We start from the raw sequence: 21005 nt of genomic DNA on the forward strand, positions 1-21005 counted from the left end.
TTATTTTCGTGAAATTTATTAGTATTACTGTTTTACTGTACTGTCGTACTCTTGAAAAAAAAAACGCACAATATATGTACGTGTATATATATATATATATATATATATATATATATATAATATATATATATATATATATATATATATGTATGTATGTATATAGATACAAAAATATGTAAATATATATTATATATATAGTATATGCACATACATATGAACACATATACGTATACGTATGCATATATATATCAGATATAAAACTCCTACAGCTAACACCAATAGCCACAAAACAAGAGGACCCAAACCCATGCCGTATACAAGCAAGCACAAGCAATAATAAGAAAGCAAAGGAAAAACGCGAAGAAGTACCAACAAGAGCAAGCAGGAACTTCCTCCAGGCAGTTCTGAGGCTGATTATATGCAAATTGGACACAAGCCTCCCTCGACAAATTAAATTTTCCAGCTGACATTTGACAGAGTGAAACAGGCACTGAAATATTATGTCTCAAAGTTCAAGACAATGAGAGAAAAAGGACGACTCTTATTGGAACTGGAAACTAATTTTAGGCCAAAGGCCAAGAACTGGAACCTACGAGGTCAATCAACATTGAAAAGGAGTATATAGGCTTTAGAGGCGTAAAAGGAAGAAAATCTTGCAGTTGCACTATGAAACAATTGTTAGGAGACGGTGGAAAGTAAGATAGATGAAAGAGACTAGGAACGGAGGTACAGGGAAAGGAATAAAAGGGGTTGCAGTGTAAGACCAAGAAGACACTGCAAAGAACATTAAGTAATGCCTACAGCGCACTGCGTGAGGTGCACTGATGGCACTACTTCCCTTCCAGGGGTCGAATTCATATTAAAAACAGCAGGGTAAAACCTGAAGTTGTTCGAAACTACCCAGTCTGCCCAAGCAGCAATGATGAGTGTGACTGTTCCAAAATATATATAAAAAACGAACGAACTTTTTCTTATGTAAACAATGAAGTTTTCCTTTGTCATCAATTATTCACAACGTTTGTTCTCGAGAAGTCATCAGATGCCCCCAAAGGCAAAAGACAACTTAACTTTTCTACCAAAGAGCAGCCGGAAGTTTTTTTTTTTTTGTTTTTTTTTTTTTTTTTTTTTTTTTTTTTTTACCTTATCTCCAATTACCTTGGGCAAATATCGGGCCAAAAAGAAATTCAGAAGTAGAGCAAACACTGGTTATTACCGGAAATGAAAATTAATTTTTTTTTCAATACCTTGATCAAACAGAAAAAAAGGATCAGTGCTCAGAGAGAGAGAGAGAGAGAGAGAGAGAGAGAGAGAGAGAGAGAGAGAGAGAGAGAGAGAGAGAACTATCTTTGACAAAGACTTCAAAGACACCCACTGTCAATTTTATTTCTCCTTCAATTTATATTCTTCAATGAATCACCAGTTTTTATTTACATTTTTTTTATTTGCTTTGCTACGGGAAAAAAAATCATATAATAACTAACTTTTTTTTTAAATTCACCTACGCTTTAATGCCTATTACAAGTCGCAACCCGCCCCCCACCCCCAATTCTTCATTTACTAGGCGCCCTTTATTATTTCTCAACTTGTAAATGAATTAAATGAACAACGGTTTTCGAAATTGCATTTTCTCATCTGTTTATCAACGTGACCTCCTATGGAGCACCCTTTCGTCTAGAGCTTTAGTATTTCCTTTCCAGCGAAACAGCTGAACCTGGAATATTACTGCCGCTGTATTGCTGTTAAAAACAATGGTTAGTGAAAGCAAGGCAAGCAAACAGGATCGGGCTGAGATGTGAAGAGGCTCTGTATTGTAGAAGCATGGTGTATCTTTATAAAAATCTGTATTTGTTTGTATGTTAAACTAAATGCTCATTTTTACTTATATTTCGTGCGCACGTTGCTTTTTTTTCATTCGGATGATTACTGCATTGAAGGAATTGCAGTTACATATAAATAAATGAGAAACGTATTACGTTTGTATGAAATAGCTTAATATACGAATATATATGTATGTATGCATATATTATAATATATATACATATATATATATATATATATATATATATATATATATATATATATATATATATATATATATATATATATATAGTACATACACGCGCACACACACACACAAATATATATATATATATATATATATATATATATATATATATATATATATGATCGTGTAAAGGGGAGCTATATAACAACATAATACGCCAAACATTCTGTACATTTTAGCAGGGTAATTCACTACGGAATTCCCAATATTGAAATAGTAAACAGAGTCCTTTTGCTGATATGAAGGTAAGAGTATACAGCGCAAAACCAAGCACACACATTACGTGGCAAACAAAGGACGAAGAAGTCCTTGCTCCTGTCACAGCGTCAGACCCAAACCAATAACACTGCAGGAGTCAATATTGTCTATTTTTCCAGCGATGTCATTTGCATGCGCACTTTTATTAATTTACAAAGCTGCTCTTTTTTTTTTAGTTCCTCAGTCGTGGTTAATTGCTGACTCTAGAAGGAATAAAAAAAGAATAAAAAAGTGTTTAGCTCAAAGGATATCGCCCAGTCTTAATTATGTCCGAGGTAAATATGGCTGCCAAAAAATGACAGATGATGAAAAGATTTTTTTTTTAAACAGGCAGGTTAAATGATTCAGGGAATGCGTAGGAAGCTAGAGAATTCCACAATTTGATAGTGAAAGGTATGAATTACTTTGCAAAATCTATAAGAATTACGGGCCTATGAAATACGTAGGGAGCTAGAGAATTCCACGCTATGACAGTGAAAGGTATGAATTACTTCTTCGCAAAATCTATTGGAAATAAGGGCCTCGGGTCCTATGAGGTAGAGGTAGCGTATACACGATAATATCCAGGGAGCAATAGCCAAAATAATACGTGCAGGAAATCAGAAGGTAGTGCCCTTACAGAAGAGGTCAAGTGAATCTAAGTTGGGTATAAGACCTGGGTTGGTTATCAGATGAGAAGCCTTTAAATCAACCTCAATACGGATCCCCACAAATGAGAACAGTCCTCTTCAAACCAACATATATTAATTCAAAACACTTGGGTCAGCGTATCTTTCAATTCCTTGAGAAAGTCAAGAGAGGTGTCATGAGGCCCATATAGGCCTGTCCTACCTCTGAAGGCCTTAACGACACAAGGTTGGCATGACGCTGAATGACAGGGTCAATTGCACTGCAATGGAATTATCTTAGGATGATTTTGAGGAAACCAAAGCGTTATCTTTTAGCTTTTTCAGGTGGACATAAAGGTATAGGTAGCACCAGTAGGTTGAAGGGAAAGGTAAAAATCAGTTTATTTGATTTCTATGCCATTAACAGAGTTTCTACTATATAAACACACATGTATATACTAGTGCGGTCTGTTAATCTGTGTTAATGTCTGTAAAAGCATTATTATCTAACGGTCACCATGAGAGTGAAATGTATAACCCCAATGTGTGCTGGTTGATATGTTTACCTCATTAAATATTTATTTCCTACGAAAAAAAAAAAATGTTAGTAAATTGTCTCCTTTCACTAAATTGCTCATCACCACCACGATTAAGAAATTCCCTCCGTTTCTCCCCGACAGGAATGACGAGCACAGAAGAAACCTTGGCCGGGGGAAGTCCGGAGGAGCCGCCCAAGGAAGCCGAAGAAAACGAACTCCAAGAACTTCCTCGGAAGGACCAGACCCAAGCCCAGGGGCAGCAACAGGAGGAACAACAGGAACAACCACAACAGGAGGAACAACCACAATCGCCAGGGCCAGAACAACCACAGCAACAGGATCGAGAACAGAAACAACTGGATCAGGAAAAGCAGCAAAAGGATCAAGAACAGAAGCAACCGGATCAGGAACTGAAACAGCAGGATCAGGAAAAACAGCAACAGGGTCAAGAACAGGAGCAACAGGATCAGGAAAAGCAGCAACAGGATCAAGAACAGAAACAACAGGATCAGGAAAAGCAGCAACAGGATCAGGAACAGAAACAACCGGATCAGGAAGGCAGAAAACAACCGATCCCAGCAGGAAAGCAGAACAACAGGATCAGGAACAGAAACAACCGGATCAGGAAAAGCAGCAACAGGATCAGGAACAGAAACAACCGGATCAGGAAAAGCAGCAACAGGATCAAGAACAGAAACAACCGGATCAGGAAAAGCAGCAACAGCAAGAACAGAAACAACAGGATCAGGACAAGAAGCAACCAGATCAACCAGCAAAACAGCAGGATCAAGAAAAGAAAAAGGAGCAAGAGAAGAAAAAGACTCCAGAAACGCAACAGCAAGAAAAGAAGCAACAACCACATCAGGATCAACAGCAGAAGCAAGAACAGCAGCCACAGCAAAAGGTGCAACAACAACAACAGCAACAGCAGCAGCAGCTTGAGGGTGAAACCAACGTGGCCAAAGCACCACCCAGGAAAAACCGAAATGGGCCTTTTATTCCGCCAACCGTTGAAGCCTTGGGAGGCATATCACAGATGGTCGTCAAGAGCATCCATTGCAACTGTGAGTCTTCTGGAATTTTCTTTTTTTTCAAATAACTGATCACCTCTTTCTGTATTTCCCATCACCTTCTGTCACTTCTTTCGAATGAACACCATACTCTCTGGAAGCTTGAATTTCAGGCCAGTGGCTCCTGTGGGCTTGTTCCGTATGAAAAGGGCTCATCTTCTCAAGATAATTAAAAAAAAAAAAAAAAAAAAAAAAAAAAAAAAAAAAAAAAAAAAAAAAAAAAAAAATAATAATAATAATAATAATAATAATAATAATAATAATAATAATAATAATAATCATGGAAAAAGAAACCCACAGGGTTACTGAGTATAACTTTCCTTGTAGGTATCAACAATACTTACAATAAAAGGAAACATGTTACACTCAGTAACTTTGTGGGTTTCTTTTTTCCATCTTCAGAAGAAAACTGTAAGAAGTTTTAGTTCGGTTTAATAATAATAATAATAATAATAATAATAATAATAATAATAAAATAATAATATGGCAGAATTCAGCGAATTAATCTTATATATTTTCTTTTCTATTATTTTTCTTATTACTCGCTTTTCTGGCTCAGCGATACTTCGCAATAATTGTCCAATTTTCATATTGGGGATAATGCTGAAAGTGGTATTTTATTCAGAACAGGCTTTATTAATCCAAGACTGGTATTATCAGTATACTGGTGTTATCAGAATACTGGTATATGGGAAGGCTTGATCTGAACCAGAGGAACGCCCTCCCATATACCAGTATTCTGATAACACCAGTATACTGATAATACTAGTCTTGGATTAATAAAGCCTGTTCTGAATAAAATACCACTTTCAGCATTATCCCCAATATGAATATTGGACAATTATTGCAAAGTATCGCTGAGCCAGAAAAGCGAGTAATAAGAAAAATAGAAAAGATAATATATAAGATTAATTCGCCGAATTCTGCCATTTTATTCAACAGAATTTGTTTAAAAGAGGGTCTTCTTCCAAAATAATAATAATAATAATAATAATAATAATAATAATAATAATAATAATAATAACTCAAGTCTACTTTATAACTAGACAACTACCCCGCCTTCTAATGGTACACAATTACATGAACAAATAAATAAACATATTTCCTATTTATGTTAAGGAACTGAAGTAGACTACAGTGATGCAGAAACGAAATTTGGTCCAATACTCATCAAAATGCTTCAAAAAAGCCTCTTTAAGTCATTACAAGCGCATCTCAAACGTAAAATAACAGATACTCGCAATACAAAGCATTTCATTCAGTTCATAGATTCTGACAGAACGTAAACAGTTCTATGCTATTTTCATGTTGATAAATATAAGCCCTTCAATTCAGCAACAAACAAAAGGGAAATCCTGACGGATTAATCCTGCACAGTCGAAATGAGGCGGAAACTAATAAGTGGTTTTGAATTCTTTAAAGCTTGAAGTAGCCATATTTTGAACCTGACATTTCAAAGATAAGCTGTCCTTTCTTCGTTATTTCAATACAGGTCGTTATTTACCTCTGCTGATGATTTTTTGTTTCTTTTTTTACGACAGGTTGCTGTTTTAAATTGAATATTTTGACAGATACTGCAAACACAGGAGTCTCGCCACAATCAATGCTATAGCTTACAGCCTCATTTCTCATGGCATCGCACAAAATTCTGCAATACAGAGACCAAATACATTCACTGAAATACACCACCATTTTCCGTATTCAGAGCTGAATTCACGCCGGAATGATAAGGTTCATCAATGCGCCATTTATGACCGTCATCAAAGATCAGGGGGACGTTGGCAATGACAGGATTAAAGCCACAAATGACATTTACTTCCACTGGTCAATTGTGAAAAACGGGTCTTCTGTTCGGAACACTTTTATTCTTCAAATAATGAGACTATTATAGTTTCAGCAGCAAATGTTCAACTTCATTGCAGATTGGACATAAAATCGTAGGAGCTATTATTTGGATACTATTGAGACTATTGTATCTTGTCTCCATTTTCTGCAGTTCTCGCCAGTACTTCACCCATTCTTACAGTCTTAGTATTTTACTGTGCTTTGCTTTCCGTTCTCTACAATTTACTCTCCGTGTTGTCTATAAGTCAACATTCTTTGCTGGCCATTTTGATTGCATTTTTTTTCCACCAATTTTTCTCCCATTTTTATAATCTTTGTGTTCTTGTAACGTGTTCTGTGTCTTCAACTTCTATACTATCAGCAACATTTCCGTAACGTTACCACATTCTTCGTGTTCCATTCCAATCTTATCCCACTTACTTCAACATCCTCAATCTTTAATGTTTTTTACCACTGCTTCTCCATTGCAATATCTTTTAGGTGGCCCACTTCTTCATAACGAGCAATTCTTATCTTCAGTAAGTATTAAAAACATGAATGTTTCCCCACTTTTCCATTCTCCCCTCTTCCACAAACATTTCCTCCTCATTCCCCTTTAATTTCTGTCCCCCCTCAACTCCCCCTTCACTCGTCTCCCCCAAGCACCTCATCCACCACTTCCTTTGCAGCGCAAAAGGGCGGCAAGTACCAGGTCCTGGGCGAGAACAAGAGCGTCCTCTTCCAGGTGAGAAGGGACTGGGAACCGAACGAATACAAATGCTTCAAGTTCCTGAAGCGGGTGCCCCTGCTGGCCTGCTGCAACAGGAACACCCAGCCCATGAAATTCTTCCTGAGAGATCTCATGATGCAAGACGCCCTCGTCACGGAGGTCAACTTCGAATCCCAGATGTGCTGCTTCAACTCTTGGGTAAGTCAACTGAATTGAATGGAATATAGAATTTAGGCCTATGAGGTCATTCAGCGCTGAAACGGAAACTGACAGTAAAAGGTTTGAAAAGTGTAACAGGAGGAAAACCTCAAAGCAGTTGCACTGTGAAATAATTGTTAAGAGAGGGTGGAAAGTAAGATGGAAGAGAGAAAATATGAAAGGAGGTACAGTAAAAAGAACGAAAGGGGTTGCAGCTAGGGACCGAAGGCACGCTTGCAAAGAACCTTTCAGTAATGCCTACAGTGCATCGCATGAGGTGCACTGACGGCACTATTCCCCTACGGGGCACTTGGGTAAGTGAATTCGACGATGTACTGTCTGGCAAGTAGTAGCATTACATGACTGATTGATTTATATACCATTAATACTAAGGTTTTGTATCAGTAGGAATACTGTTAGTATCGATGGTCGCAAAAGGTTTAGCTAAAATCGACCATAATATCAAGGAAACGATATAAGTGCATGACAGAAACTGATGGTTCATTATAGTACAATAATATATAACGAGACACCATTAACACCCGTCTGTGTGTGTGTGTGTGTGTGTGTGTGTGTATGAGGAGGCCCTGAAACTGTATAGAATATTCTGCACAGTATTTTAATCCTTGATATAACATTTAAGAGGCTGAATGCAACAACACTGTAGCATTTCAGAAGAGAATGCGTCTGCCTAATTATAATACACATATAATAATAACAAAGACCTCTGTCAGCTGGTGGAGCTGTCAACGCTGGCAACTAAAACTACCTAACTGGATGACCCTATAAGGCTTCTGAGAGAGAGAGAGAGAGAGAGAGAAATCCATAAAGTTCCCCGCTACTCCTGACATCGATATGAGTATTATTGTTGCCTCTGCTCTGGAGCGTCGTCACGTTTTTATTAGCTTGTCGCCCCCTTTTCTGTGTCGACCTCTGTTTCTGATAAAACGAAAAACGAAAACAGAAGCAAAACCTCCACTTGTGTAACCTTTCAACAATTTTTTCCAGTTTTGTAAAAAAATTTCTGTCAAATCGTGCCTTTTCAGACGGCCGAAGTCACCTTACGCCCGGACATCAAAATGGGATCGATTACGAACGACGGGTCCTCCTGGAGAAGGCTCGTGCTGACCAACCCGGCGGGAGACAGACTCCTGACGGTGCAGAAGGAGCAGAGGTGCTGCGATAAGCCAAATTACACGGTGGGTTCAATCTCGCAGGATAAAACTCTTTCGGTATGACATTCTTAAAGGACCACATATCTGTGATTTGATTTGATTTATGTAGGTTTTTGGCATCATGCCAAGCACTGGGGCAACTAAGGCCATTCAGCGCTGAAACGGAAATTGACAGCAAAAGGTTTGAAAGGTGTAACAGGAGGAAAACCTCAAAGCAGTTGCACTATGAAGCAATTGTTAGCAGAGGGTGTAAGATGGAAGAAAGAGAATATGAACGGAGGAACAGTGAAAGGAATGAAAGTAGCTGCAGCTAGGGGCCGAAGGGACGCTGCAAAGAACCTTAAGTAATGCCTACATTGCACCGAATGAGGTGCACTGACGGCACTACCCCCCTACGGGGACCACATATGTGATACATACGAACGGAAAGCCATTTACACACAACATACGCACAACTATATATATAATATTATGTCTGTGTCATAATGTAACTGACATTTGCATGAAAGAATACAACTCATTTCTCTGGGAAGGTTTTAACTCGAATGTAAGACTTTCCTGAGTTACGAGCGTTCACTATTACCAGCAAGACTACAGGAGAACCTCTTTATTTCTCCTCCACTCAAATCAGTTCATTGTTAATGATTTCAGACTTGCTCAAGACATGAAATTTGACTACCATTCAACTGCTGGTTTCACTAACATTCATAAATCAGGAGAAGTTATTCACAATTATACAAAGGCAAAAAATATAAATTAATTTCTATAATTATTAAAATTAGAAGTAGGAGAACATCATTAGTATTTCCATAATGAAGTTTTGAGAATATTTCTGTACATGTTTTATGTTTGTGTTTAAATATCTTTGTGTAATATTGATAGGATAACGAACATAATAGATTTACACTATAAGTATGAACTTGAGAATTCTTTTTAATCTATTATTATATACACAAACATATGTGGACACTCACTTCTATTCTTAAGAGCATTATGAACATACGTTTGCATATTTACCAACAATAATAATCGCTTGATTAATACAATAACATTTATTTTGGCTGCGGATTCTCTCCACACAAGAAACATTGTCAAGTCATTTGGAAATCAATTCCTCAAACGGACGAGAATGACGCATGAAATCGATAAGAAGAAGAAGAAGAAAAAGAAGAGGAGGAGGAGGAGGAGGAGGAGGAGGAGGAGGAGGAGGAGAAAGGGAGGCTTTGATAATCTCACTTGTTTCATCAGTTTTTGGAATCTCGCCAGCTAGGCTACCAACCCACCCCACCCCACCCCACCCCAACCCAATTCGAAAATAGCCACCCATCCCTATCCCCCGCCACCACTCCAAATCCCTAAACCCCCCCCCCCCCACCCACATCGGCCACCCATCGGCCCCCCCCCCCCCCCACCCCACCCCCCCCCCATCCCCATCCACATCCCCATCACCACTGATTTATGGGCTAATCGTTTACAGACGACTCTTCATTGGGATTCATAAATTTGCATCACAGCGGTCATATGCAAAACTACTTTCGGAAGAAACTCAATTATGGTTGGAGTTGTACTCCAATCTCCTGGGGGGGAGGAGGAGGAGGAGGAGGAGGAGGACAGGAGGAGGAGGAGGAGGAGGAGAGGAGGAGACAGGCTGGCAGGAAGACCAGAGGAAGGAAGCGAAGTCATTCCCTGTCATATCTTTAATCCGAGATCTGGAATTCATGTCAGCTCATCTACATTTCAGATTCACGTTCTTTCTTTCCTCATTTACCTCTCTCTCTCTCTCTCTCTCTCTCTCTCTCTCTCTCTCTCTCTCTCTCTCTGTGACAGGTCCAACGAAAATTGATCTCTTTATCAGATTTCATCATGGCCGAATTTCTCAATGCAGACGTCGTGAACGTGCTCAATTTGGCTATGGTAGTTGATCAAAGCCTTTTTTCTGTAATTCGTTTCAAAGACTGACTTATTTGGTTCGAAGCTTTGTTAACAATCAGGATCATTTTTATCCTTCTTTGTTCATAAATGTCATTTAATATTCCCTAAGGAAAAAATGTATATTTTTTCATTTCTTTTTACCTCGAATTTAAAAAAAATCCCACATCATTCACTTTCTTATTCCCTCGAATTAAAAAATATTGTTTATACCAATTTTTTTTTATTTCTTTAAAATATTTTTTACTTCGAATCAAAATTCTTCCCGCTTCACTTAACTTCTTATCCCCTAGAATTTAAAAGAAAATGTTGACACCATTTTATAAATATTTCTTTCTCTTGAATGAATAAAAAATAACATTAAACCATTATTTACCCAATTAACTCGAATTGACACAATATTTTCCCCACATTATTTATTTTCTAATTCAATAGAATTAAAATAATTTCACTAACTTTCTCCATTTTTAAATTTAGTTTTCTCTATGGAATAGTTAAAATTATTTCAGCAGATTTTAAATTTATTTTTTCTTTGTCCAATAACTAAATTTCTTTCAGCAGTTTTTCAAATTATCTTTCTCTCTCGAATAAAAAAATATATTTTTTCAGTAGTTTTTAAATTTATTTTTCTCTCCCGAATAAAAATAAAAGTTTTGTTCAACAGTTTTTAAATTGATTTTTCTCTCTCGAATAAAAATAATTTTTCCTAGCAGTTTTTGTAATTTATTTTTCTCTGTCTATTAAAAACAATTTTCAGCAGCTTTCAAATTTATTTTTAACTCTCGAATAAAAATAATTTTTAGAGCAGGTTTTAAATTTACTTTTCTCTCGAATAAAAATAAAAGAAACTTTTCAGCAGTTTTTAAATCTAATTTTCTCTTAAATAAAAAAATAAAAAATTTTCAGCATTTTTAAAATTTATTTTTCTCTCTCGAATAAAAATTTTAAAAATGTTCATGACTTTTTAAATTTACTTTTCTCTCTAATTAATGAAATATTTACAAGTTTTTCCACCATTTCTTTAATATTTTTTCTCACGAATAAAAAAAATCAAACCATTTTTTTACACCAATAAAGAATTATTTCTCTCGAATTAATAAAAACAAATGTAACATTTTTACACTATTTTTTACATCATTAAAAAAAAATTTTCTCGAATAAAAAAAAATTAAATCATTTTTTTTTACATCATTTAAATTTTATTTCTCTCGAATTAATAAAAAAATAACATTTTTACACTACTTTTTCCACCATTTAAAAAAAAATTTGTTTTTCTCGAATAAAATAAATTAAACCATTTTTTACATCATTTAAATTTTATTTCTCTCGAATTAATAAAAAAAATTAACATTTTTACACTATTTTTTCCACCACTTTAAAAGTATATTTCTCTCGAAAAAAAAAATTAAACCATTTTTTAACACCATTTAAATTTTAATTCTTTCGAATTAATACAAGAAAAATTGACATTTTTACAATATTTTTCCACCATTTAAATTTTGATTCTCTCGAAAAAAAAAAAATTAAACCCTTCCTTTACATCATTTAAATTTTATTTCTCTCGAATTAATAGAAAAATTAACATTTTTACACCATTTTCTTCTCTTGGAATTGTAATATATATATATATATATATATATATATATATATATATATACATACATATATATATACATATACATACATACATACATACATATATATATATATATATATATATATATATATATATATATTATATATATATATATATATACACGCAAATGTCTAATATGCTATGCCCTCTGGCAACTGCAGATCTTCTCTCTGAGGGCGCCCAAGTGGGAGAGATTACGACGGAGCTCTCCAAGACCGCATGAAGCTCACGAAGGAGGTAGACATGAAATGGTAAAGGTCCTGCTGCTCTGCTTCGCCATCGTCGTCGTGAGTACCTATCAATCAATCGCAATGAGAGAGAGAGAGAGAGAGAGAGAGAGAAGAGAGAGAGAGAGAGAGAGAGAGAGTCCATTATAACTTTTCGAGGGCAGTATGACCCGGTGGGGCCTGCTCACGTCTTTCAGGACCCATCCCCCTTCTGTTCATCATGTGTGTGTGTGCGTGTGTGTGTGTGTGTGTGTGTGTATATATATATATATATATATATATATATATATATATATATATATATATATCTTAGATTGAACTCTCGTGGTGGTAGGTTTGTGTGTCTTCAGGCTAAGTTTTAAAAACACAAAAAAACAAACACACACAAACAAATATATATATAAAATTATATCATATACATATAATTTTATATATAAATATAAAATATATATATATATATATATATATATATTAGTCATTTAATTTAACATTTTCCACTCAGGACAAGTGTCAATTTCACAGCTAATATCTTTACAATAAATATTCTTAGTTTCAGTGGGCGCCCCCTTAAAAAAATTCCCATCAATTCCATTAATGGTATAACGAATGCATCCTTCCTCCCATTAGAAGAAAAGGCACACACACACACACACACGTTGCGATGCCAGACGCACGATTATGGCTAACTTTAACTCTAAATAAAAATAAAAATAAAAACTACTGAGGCTAGTGGGCTGTAATTTGGTGTGTTTGATGAATGGAGGGTGGATGATCAACATACCAATTTACAGCCCTCTAGCCTCAGGAGTTTTTAAAATGTGAGGGCGGACAGAAAAAAGTGCGGACAGGGAAAAAGTGCGGACAGGAAAAGTGCGACAGAAAAAAAAGAGAGGTCAGGAAAAAGTGCGGACGGACAGACAAAGCCGGCACAGTAGTTTCCCATTACAGAAACCTACAATACTAAGTATTAAGATTCTGTAGCAAAGATGGTATCACTAATAAACTTAATATTTTCTTTTTACAGCAACACGAGCAAGAACAGAGGGAGAGCAAGAACCACCAACAGAACCCATATTAGCCGGAACAACTAAACCCATCGACCGTAATCAATTTCGTGGCTGCGCGGAAAATGGACCGGTCAGTATCTGATGACGTATAAATATCTGAAACCCAAAATGCTGACGATACCTTCATTTCAAGCACGAGAGAATTTGTGGCAAATATGACGTATGTTAATAATCATTCAGTACTATCCAATGCGTATACACACACACACATATATATATCCAAACATATATTGGGTTGCATCCAATGCTTGTGCATGAAAGCAGCCAATGCACTACTGACTGCTTGCTGCTAAAGGAACCTCGAAATTCAAGCAACATATTCGCTCTACATAGCCATTTCTAATATAAAGAGACACCAACACTTCTCCCGTTTTACGGTAATTTACAGAGCCTCGAGAAGAAGCCATTACCGTCAAAGCTGTCATGTTTCCTTCTCTGTTTCAGAGGTTAAAATCACCGGCAAAATGTTGAAACTGCATATGAAACATACGACGAAACGGAGGATGAAGCAGACGTGTCTCTCAATCAGCCCTCGCGCAAACTGGTTGTTCCTAGATGTATACCTTTATATTTATGTACAAAGCAAGACAGCAGCCTGGAAAGAAAACACACAAAAAGAAGAAGTAGAAGAAGCAGTACATGAAGAAAACGAGTAAACAATGACGAAGGAGGAGGAGGAAGATTAGGAGTGAGAGAAGGAGGAATTAATATTCCTCCTCACAACCCACTTGTAGCTTTAAGTGACTGAAACTAAACAACGCAAGCGAAAATAAGTTCCAGCCAATAATCGTGCCTATCTTCTTGAACTTCAATGAGATACATTTAGTCTACTTTTGCTGAGGCGAAGATAAGTTCCAGCCAATAACCGTGCCTATCTTCTTGAACTTCAATGAGATACATTTAGTTTACTTAGCTGAAACTGAACTAAACAGTGAACAGAAATTAGGGGAACTTTTATTTTTAGAAAGTTTTTCTGTATGCACCATAGTTTTATATGGACATATTATAACTGATATGATTTACACGCTGTATATATTCATATACTCTGTATGCCCAACATATAGATATATATATAAACACAAAAATGCATTTGTATAAAAGGTAGACACATATGACGCTCATGTGTGCATGTATGAGCAAATACATATCAATGCATGTTTGGGAACAAATGTGCGTGTATTAGTGTATACATGCGGATAATACACACACAAGCATGTAATGTACAAGGCCCGTATGAAATAGTGTAGATATTTTTTAATATTAATTGATATAGATTCCCCAACACTTATACAAAATTTTATATCTTGAAAAAGACATTAACAAATACATTACAACGTAAAGTATTTAGGTGCTCATATATTTATATGCATACAATGCGCACACACGAACACATCCACGCAAAAGCGGACACACACACACACACACACACACTTCATGTTATACATACATATATATATATATATATATATATATATATATATATATATATACACATACATATATGCATACATTACTACAGCTTCTACTAATAACATTAGTATAACAAAACTCAGGAGATGGTAACCATACTTCTGTAGCAGACAAGGTAAAACATCAGAATTCGTTTGCGCATGTTATTATGCCTGCAAAGATTCTCACCAAGGTAACTGCATAAAAAGAAACCACAAACACTCACACACCCACACACAAACAAAGGTTCACGATTTTCCACCAGAACAGGAAAGGAACTGATCCATAAAAACTTAAGACATAGGTTTGTACCCTAGGGTACCATGACTAAAACTTAAGACATAGGTTTGTACCCTAGGGTACCATGACTAAAATTTAAGATATAGGTTTGTACCCTAGGGTACCATGACTAAAACTTAAGACATAGGTTTGTATCCTACGGTACCATGGCTACCATAATACCATGCGCAAATAATGTCCAGTTTTACTGCCAGTAGTATGCTAACAGAACTAAAAAATAAGAAAAATAAAAAAAATAAAAAAGTATATCTTAAAAAAATCTATTAGATAAATTCCAAATTTAATATTTTTGTAGCTAATGACCTGTATGTTTTATATCACTTTTGAATAATGAGATGATTTAAGATGATTTATATTGTTGGAGCTTGTAGGAAATAAAAGATTTTAACTTTTCAAGAAAGACGACTGCGTTTTTCACAGCCACCTTTTGAAATGAGACTTTTTCTGGAGACATAAGGTCCCTCTACCTGTCTGGCTCATGGATTCCTCGAGAAAAATATAATATGATTCTGTAGGATTAAATCTACAACAAATAATTCTCAACACTTTTCGAGAAGTGAAGAGGGCACTGTGCTTGACAGGTAAAAATTGACCTGTAGATTCCTATATTTATGTAATATGCCTCTTTTATATATAGATATATATATCAATTCAAGCTACAAATGTCCTTTAATATCTAAATTCACTTTACCTACCCAAATGATATATTTCATATATGTACCGAAGGGGAATTTTTTAATTGATAATAATTTCGTCCCCCCCCCCCCATGGGATCGAACCACCGTCCAAGTGGACGGGGACGAAATCAGGACGGTCAGTGACGCTATCCAATCAGCCAACAGAGACGCTATAAGTTCATATCGATTCTGACCTTACAAATCACCCTCGATCTGGATGCATTCGTAATTAGAATCGATATGAAACCCCGTCTACCATGTTGGCCAATTCGAGCGTTTGACAGAACGTAGCCTTTTGTTATGAATAATTATCACATCGAACCGTGGATCCATTTTATTTATATCAATTCAAGCTACAAATGTCCTTTAATATCTAAATTCACTTTTACCATCCCAAATGATATATTTTCATATATGTACCGAAGGGGTTTGGGAATTTTTAATGATAATAATTTCGTCCCCCCCATGGGATCGAACCACCGTCCAAGTGGACGGGACGAAATCAGGACGGTCAGTGACGCTATCCAATCAGCCAACAGAGACGCTATAAGTTCATATCGATTCTGACCTTACAAATCACCCTCGATCTGGATGCATTCGTAATTTAGAATCGATATGAAACCTCGTCTACCATGTTGGCCAATTCGAGCGTTTGACAGAACGTAGCCTAGCCTTTTGTTATGAATAATTATCACATCGAACCGTGATCCATTTATATATCAATTCAAGCTACAAATGTCCTTTAATATCTAAATTCACTTTACCTCCCAAATGATATATTTTCATATATGTACCGAAGGGGAATTTTTTAATTGATAATAATTTCGTCCCCCCATGGTAGACGGGGTTTCATATCGATTCTAATTACGAAAGCATCCAGATCGAGGGTGATTTGTAAGGTCAGAATCGATATGAACTTATAGCGTCCTCTGTGGCTGATTGGATAGCGTCACTGACCGTCCTGATCGTCCCCGTCCACTTGACGGTGGTTCGATCCATGGGGGGACGAAATTATTATCAATTAAAAAATTCCCCTTCGGTACATATAGTGAAAACCTATATCATTCTTGGTGGGAGTAAAAGTGAATTTAGATAATTAAAGTTTACATTTGTAGCTTGAATTGATATATATGGCACGGTTCGATGTGATAATTATTCATATATATATATATATATATATATATATATATATATATATATATATATATACATATGAGAGAGAGAGAGAGGAGAGAGAGAGAGACCGACGAGAGAGAGCGAGAGGTGAGAGAGAACTGAGATGACGAGAGAACCCCCCCCCCCCCCCACCTGTATAAAAATGTGGATCTGTAGGTGATATTATATATATATATATATATATATATATATATATATATATATATATAATTATAGTGAAACAAACATACATTGCCATACAACGGTTAACATCAAAGTAAAACTAAGCCAAAAATGGCTTACTAACATAAATACGATAAATAAATTTATGTACACTCTCTCTCTCCAATATTAACTCGAAAACAAAACGAAAGAACTACATGTCACACGTGTCACACGCAGAATAAAAAGAGGAACATCTTTAGACGGGCCACAAACGCCTGGGTGCTCTCACCAACAAAACAGAATGTTCGTAAAGTTTATGCCACAGAGACCAATGCTTCCAGTTGCACGCACAACCAACGCTGCAAAAGAAAAGAGAGGAGAGAGAGAGTAGAGAGAGAGAGAGAGAGAGAGAGAGAGGAACGCTGTACTGCAGGATCTGGCGAGGTTGCTCTTGGCGCAATCAGAAACAAAATAGGTAAGGATTTCCAACGATGAATCTGGCTCCCAGAATTACGTTTCCTAAGGCGTAAATTGTTCTGCACCAGCATACGGGTAGCATATTGCATTCCACGTTAATTGTTGGCATCTGCTGCTATATGTTGCTGAGGAAGTATTATAGTTACCCTCCTACATGTATTTTCTTCTGTTCTTGCACCTTATTTCTGACTGCTGTTTGGCATACCCTATATATATATATATATATATATATATATATATATATATATTATATATATATATATATAATGTGTGTATGTACGTAGATATATACATACATACTATATAAATGTTTGTGTGTACGTGTATATATCACATATACTTTTTTTCCTCAAGGATTTTCTCCATTTCATTATCAAAAAACTATTTCGTTTCGAGGTTAAGAAAAAACCATTCCAAAAATCAAATCTAAACATCACAAGAAGACTTAATCAGTTAAGATGTCACTCCAAAGAAACCAGTCAAGCATATACTCTTCCCGTGAAAAAACTCCATCAAGAAAACAAACACTATTTATATTTTGGAAAAAGAAAAACGCACGATACATATTCAAACACACGCACGAATTTCATGTGAAATATATCTATGAATACCAATTGCAAGGCGAAGAAGAACTTCGAAGAGTAAATAAACTCTCTTTTCTCCCTTTTTAAGAAGTCAAATCCTCTTTGCAAGAGGGGATCTAAATGAAAACAAACATGCGGGAGGAAACGATCTGCCAATTGCCAATAAACTGCTCAAATATTCTCCCCAGACAAAGGGATGATCTCGCACATATGTCAACAAATGAAAGTTCTTTCTTTATGATAAGATGTTCACACATACATACATACATACATATAATATATATATATATATATAATATATATATATATAATATATATATATATATATATATATGAGAAGAGAGAGAGAGAGAGAGAGAGAGAGAGAGAGAGAGAAATCTGAAGGTCGAGGAGTCTCAACTACTTTCATGGTCAAAAGTCACGCAAGGTCAAGAGTTTTACAGTGGAGTCCCCTGTGCAGTGCAGTATATCACTCAACAAGAAGGTATTGCAATACTTGCAATGGACTTTGGAATACCAAGAAGGGGTCTAAAATTAAGCAGTCGGCGACTCAAGTACTCAGCAGCAGCCTAACGTAAGCAAAGCTTGTCTGGATGACGCACTCAAACGTGGTCTCCAGATCATAAGGAGTGCCGAAAGCAATTAGTGTGGTCTCGCGTTGTTTGTCAAGGATCTACATCACTGGAGGTTAATTTACTCTTCTCACATCTGACTGAAGGCGTAAAATCAAGAAGGTTGTATCTCAAATACTAAAGACTCAACCATAGGACCTACAAGGTACCTAAAGTAAGATGAATGGATAACAACTATGTATCAGAGGTCTTAAGTACTTTAGGAAGTGTCTCCAGAACATAGGGAAGTCTACAGAAAGTAGGAAATGTCTCAAGTACTTTGGGAAACTCAAGATTCTGAAACGTGTCTCAGATACACAGGAGGGTCTCCATTCCTTAAAAAGGTCTCAAGTGCCTAGACTGGTTGGTAAGTACTTGAGAAAGACTTCAAGTACTAGAAATGGGTCTCCTATACTTGGTTACGTCTGAAATAGAAAGGATAAAATGAAAAATGGACAAAAATAAAATGAAGAGCACCCATGTTTACAACAAACTCGTTAAGCATGTACTTTAAAAAATAAATCAGGGATGTGTAAATTTACTGAGGATTACATCTTCCGTAGATGCAAGACGGGGTAAAACTGTTCCATAAGTGAATAGTTTTTTTTTTTTTTTTACCAAAAGTAAAATGTTCACAATAACAAGAAGCGTTATTCATGAAAAGGAACACATAATATTACTTAAAAAAGTCTAGATGAGTGTTATCATCAACAAAAACATATTATATACTTACAAAGGGCTGGAGTCGTCCACAAAATGGAAGACTATGCACAGCTACTAGTGAAACAAAAACGTGGCGACTTTAAGCTGAGCAAACTCATAGACGAAACTTTCGAGGGATAAGATGGTATTATTTTCTGCCAACTCAGCAAGTTAAAATTACGGAAATCGACATAAGCTCGAGACAATACGAAACAAATAAAAAAATACTTCGAAGTTTCTTCGGCGCAATCGAGTGTTCTGTACAGCGAATAATTCTGTATGAAACTCTCAGCCCCGGCCCACGTCCCTCTCAACCGGCTGTGGTGGCCTGTGTTGTTGCGATGCCAGATGCACGATCATGGCTAACTTTAACATTAGATAAAATAAAAACTGCTAGTGCCCGCTCGATGAATTGACAGGCAGCTTGTGTAAGGATAAAAGCATGCTAAAACAGACTGTCTTCAGAGCAAAGAAAATGAATCTGGGTCGGCTGAGGTGAATACGCGTTACCAATCTTCTTGGATTGCGTCTGGGAGAAAATTTATTGAAGAAATACCTCCTAATCTCCAAACAGACGAAAATTATTATCACTTAATGAATACGAGCTCGTTGACGCGCTGGAACTCGGCGCTGCTGTCTCTCTTACCCTCCCGATCCCCAACCTATCCGGCCAACACCCGGGACGGACAAACGGGTTTGCAGGAAGGTGGACGTCTCCCCTAACCTCACGTTCCCCTACCTACCCCGCCCCATATGAGGCAGACAAACCGGTTTGCATGGGGAGGGTGGCTGTGTCATTTCTCCCTTACTGTCACTCGGGGTAAGACAAACTAGATCCAATCGGATTATACTATTATTATTATTATTATTATTATTATCATTATTATTATTATTATTATAACACCTCAACATCTATTGTTGTTGCATGACCACAGCATTAAGAAGCTATTATTTACCAATAAAATTCCGCATAACTTTGTCACAAATAAAGTAGTCTTTACAGGGAATACTCTCTCTCTCTCTCTCTCTCTCTCTCTCTCTCTCTCTCTCCCCATTCCATTACAAATTCATTAACCTTCCTTTCCTAACAAACGGGGTTCACTGCAGCCGTGACCTCACACTATCGACCAGGAACTAGAAAAAGGACCATTCCTTATCAAATCTCTCTCTCTCTCTCTCTCTCTCTCTCTCTTCTCTTCTCTCTCCTCTCTCTCTCTCTCTCTCCCAATGAATAATTTCATCATGCGATGTTTTCTCTCCAGTGAGTTTTCACACTGAGTTCCCATTCTCTCTCTCTCTCTCTCTCTCTCTCTCTCTCTCTCTCTCTCTCTCTCTCTCTTCACGTCCCCAAAAGTAAGTTAATCATCTGCAAAATTACAAAACAACTGGTTTCATCAAATAGAAAATTGAATGCATCGGGATAATGCCTTCGCTTAGTCGAATTAGCGACACGTAACAGGAGCATTAGTCTGAAAAAAGAGCCTATGAGAGAGAGAGAGAGAGAGAGAGAGAGAGAGAGAATTTCACCAGCTTTACCCCACACGTGATCTTGGGGACAC

The 21005-nt window shown here is 36.5% G+C and overlaps 2 protein-coding genes and 1 long non-coding RNA gene across 4 annotated transcripts in view; 2 read left to right on the plus strand and 1 right to left on the minus strand.

The window, feature by feature from the left end:
* The window catches only part of LOC135209900 (adenylate cyclase, terminal-differentiation specific-like), a 33146-nt gene extending 23591 nt beyond the window's left edge, over positions 1-9555 (plus strand). Inside the window, exons 4-7 of the mRNA XM_064242641.1 lie at positions 3612-3990; positions 4053-4534; positions 7054-7292; positions 8339-9555. Of these exons, the coding sequence (XP_064098711.1) occupies positions 3612-3990; positions 4053-4534; positions 7054-7292; positions 8339-8530 (1292 nt within the window). The 3' untranslated portion in view covers positions 8531-9555. The remainder of the gene's footprint in view (positions 1-3611; positions 3991-4052; positions 4535-7053; positions 7293-8338) is intronic.
* LOC135210073 (probable cationic amino acid transporter) overlaps positions 1-21005 on the minus strand; it is a 291242-nt gene that overhangs the window by 139810 nt on the left and 130427 nt on the right. The window lies entirely within an intron of this gene.
* LOC135210072 (uncharacterized) lies at positions 12186-15475 on the plus strand. Its single transcript, XR_010313447.1, has 3 exons — positions 12186-12319; positions 13284-13396; positions 13771-15475. It is a non-coding gene; the product is annotated as an uncharacterized LOC135210072 (long non-coding RNA).

Source organism: Macrobrachium nipponense, chromosome 39, assembly GCF_015104395.2.
Source record: "Macrobrachium nipponense isolate FS-2020 chromosome 39, ASM1510439v2, whole genome shotgun sequence".
Classification (NCBI taxonomy): domain Eukaryota; kingdom Metazoa; phylum Arthropoda; class Malacostraca; order Decapoda; family Palaemonidae; genus Macrobrachium; species Macrobrachium nipponense.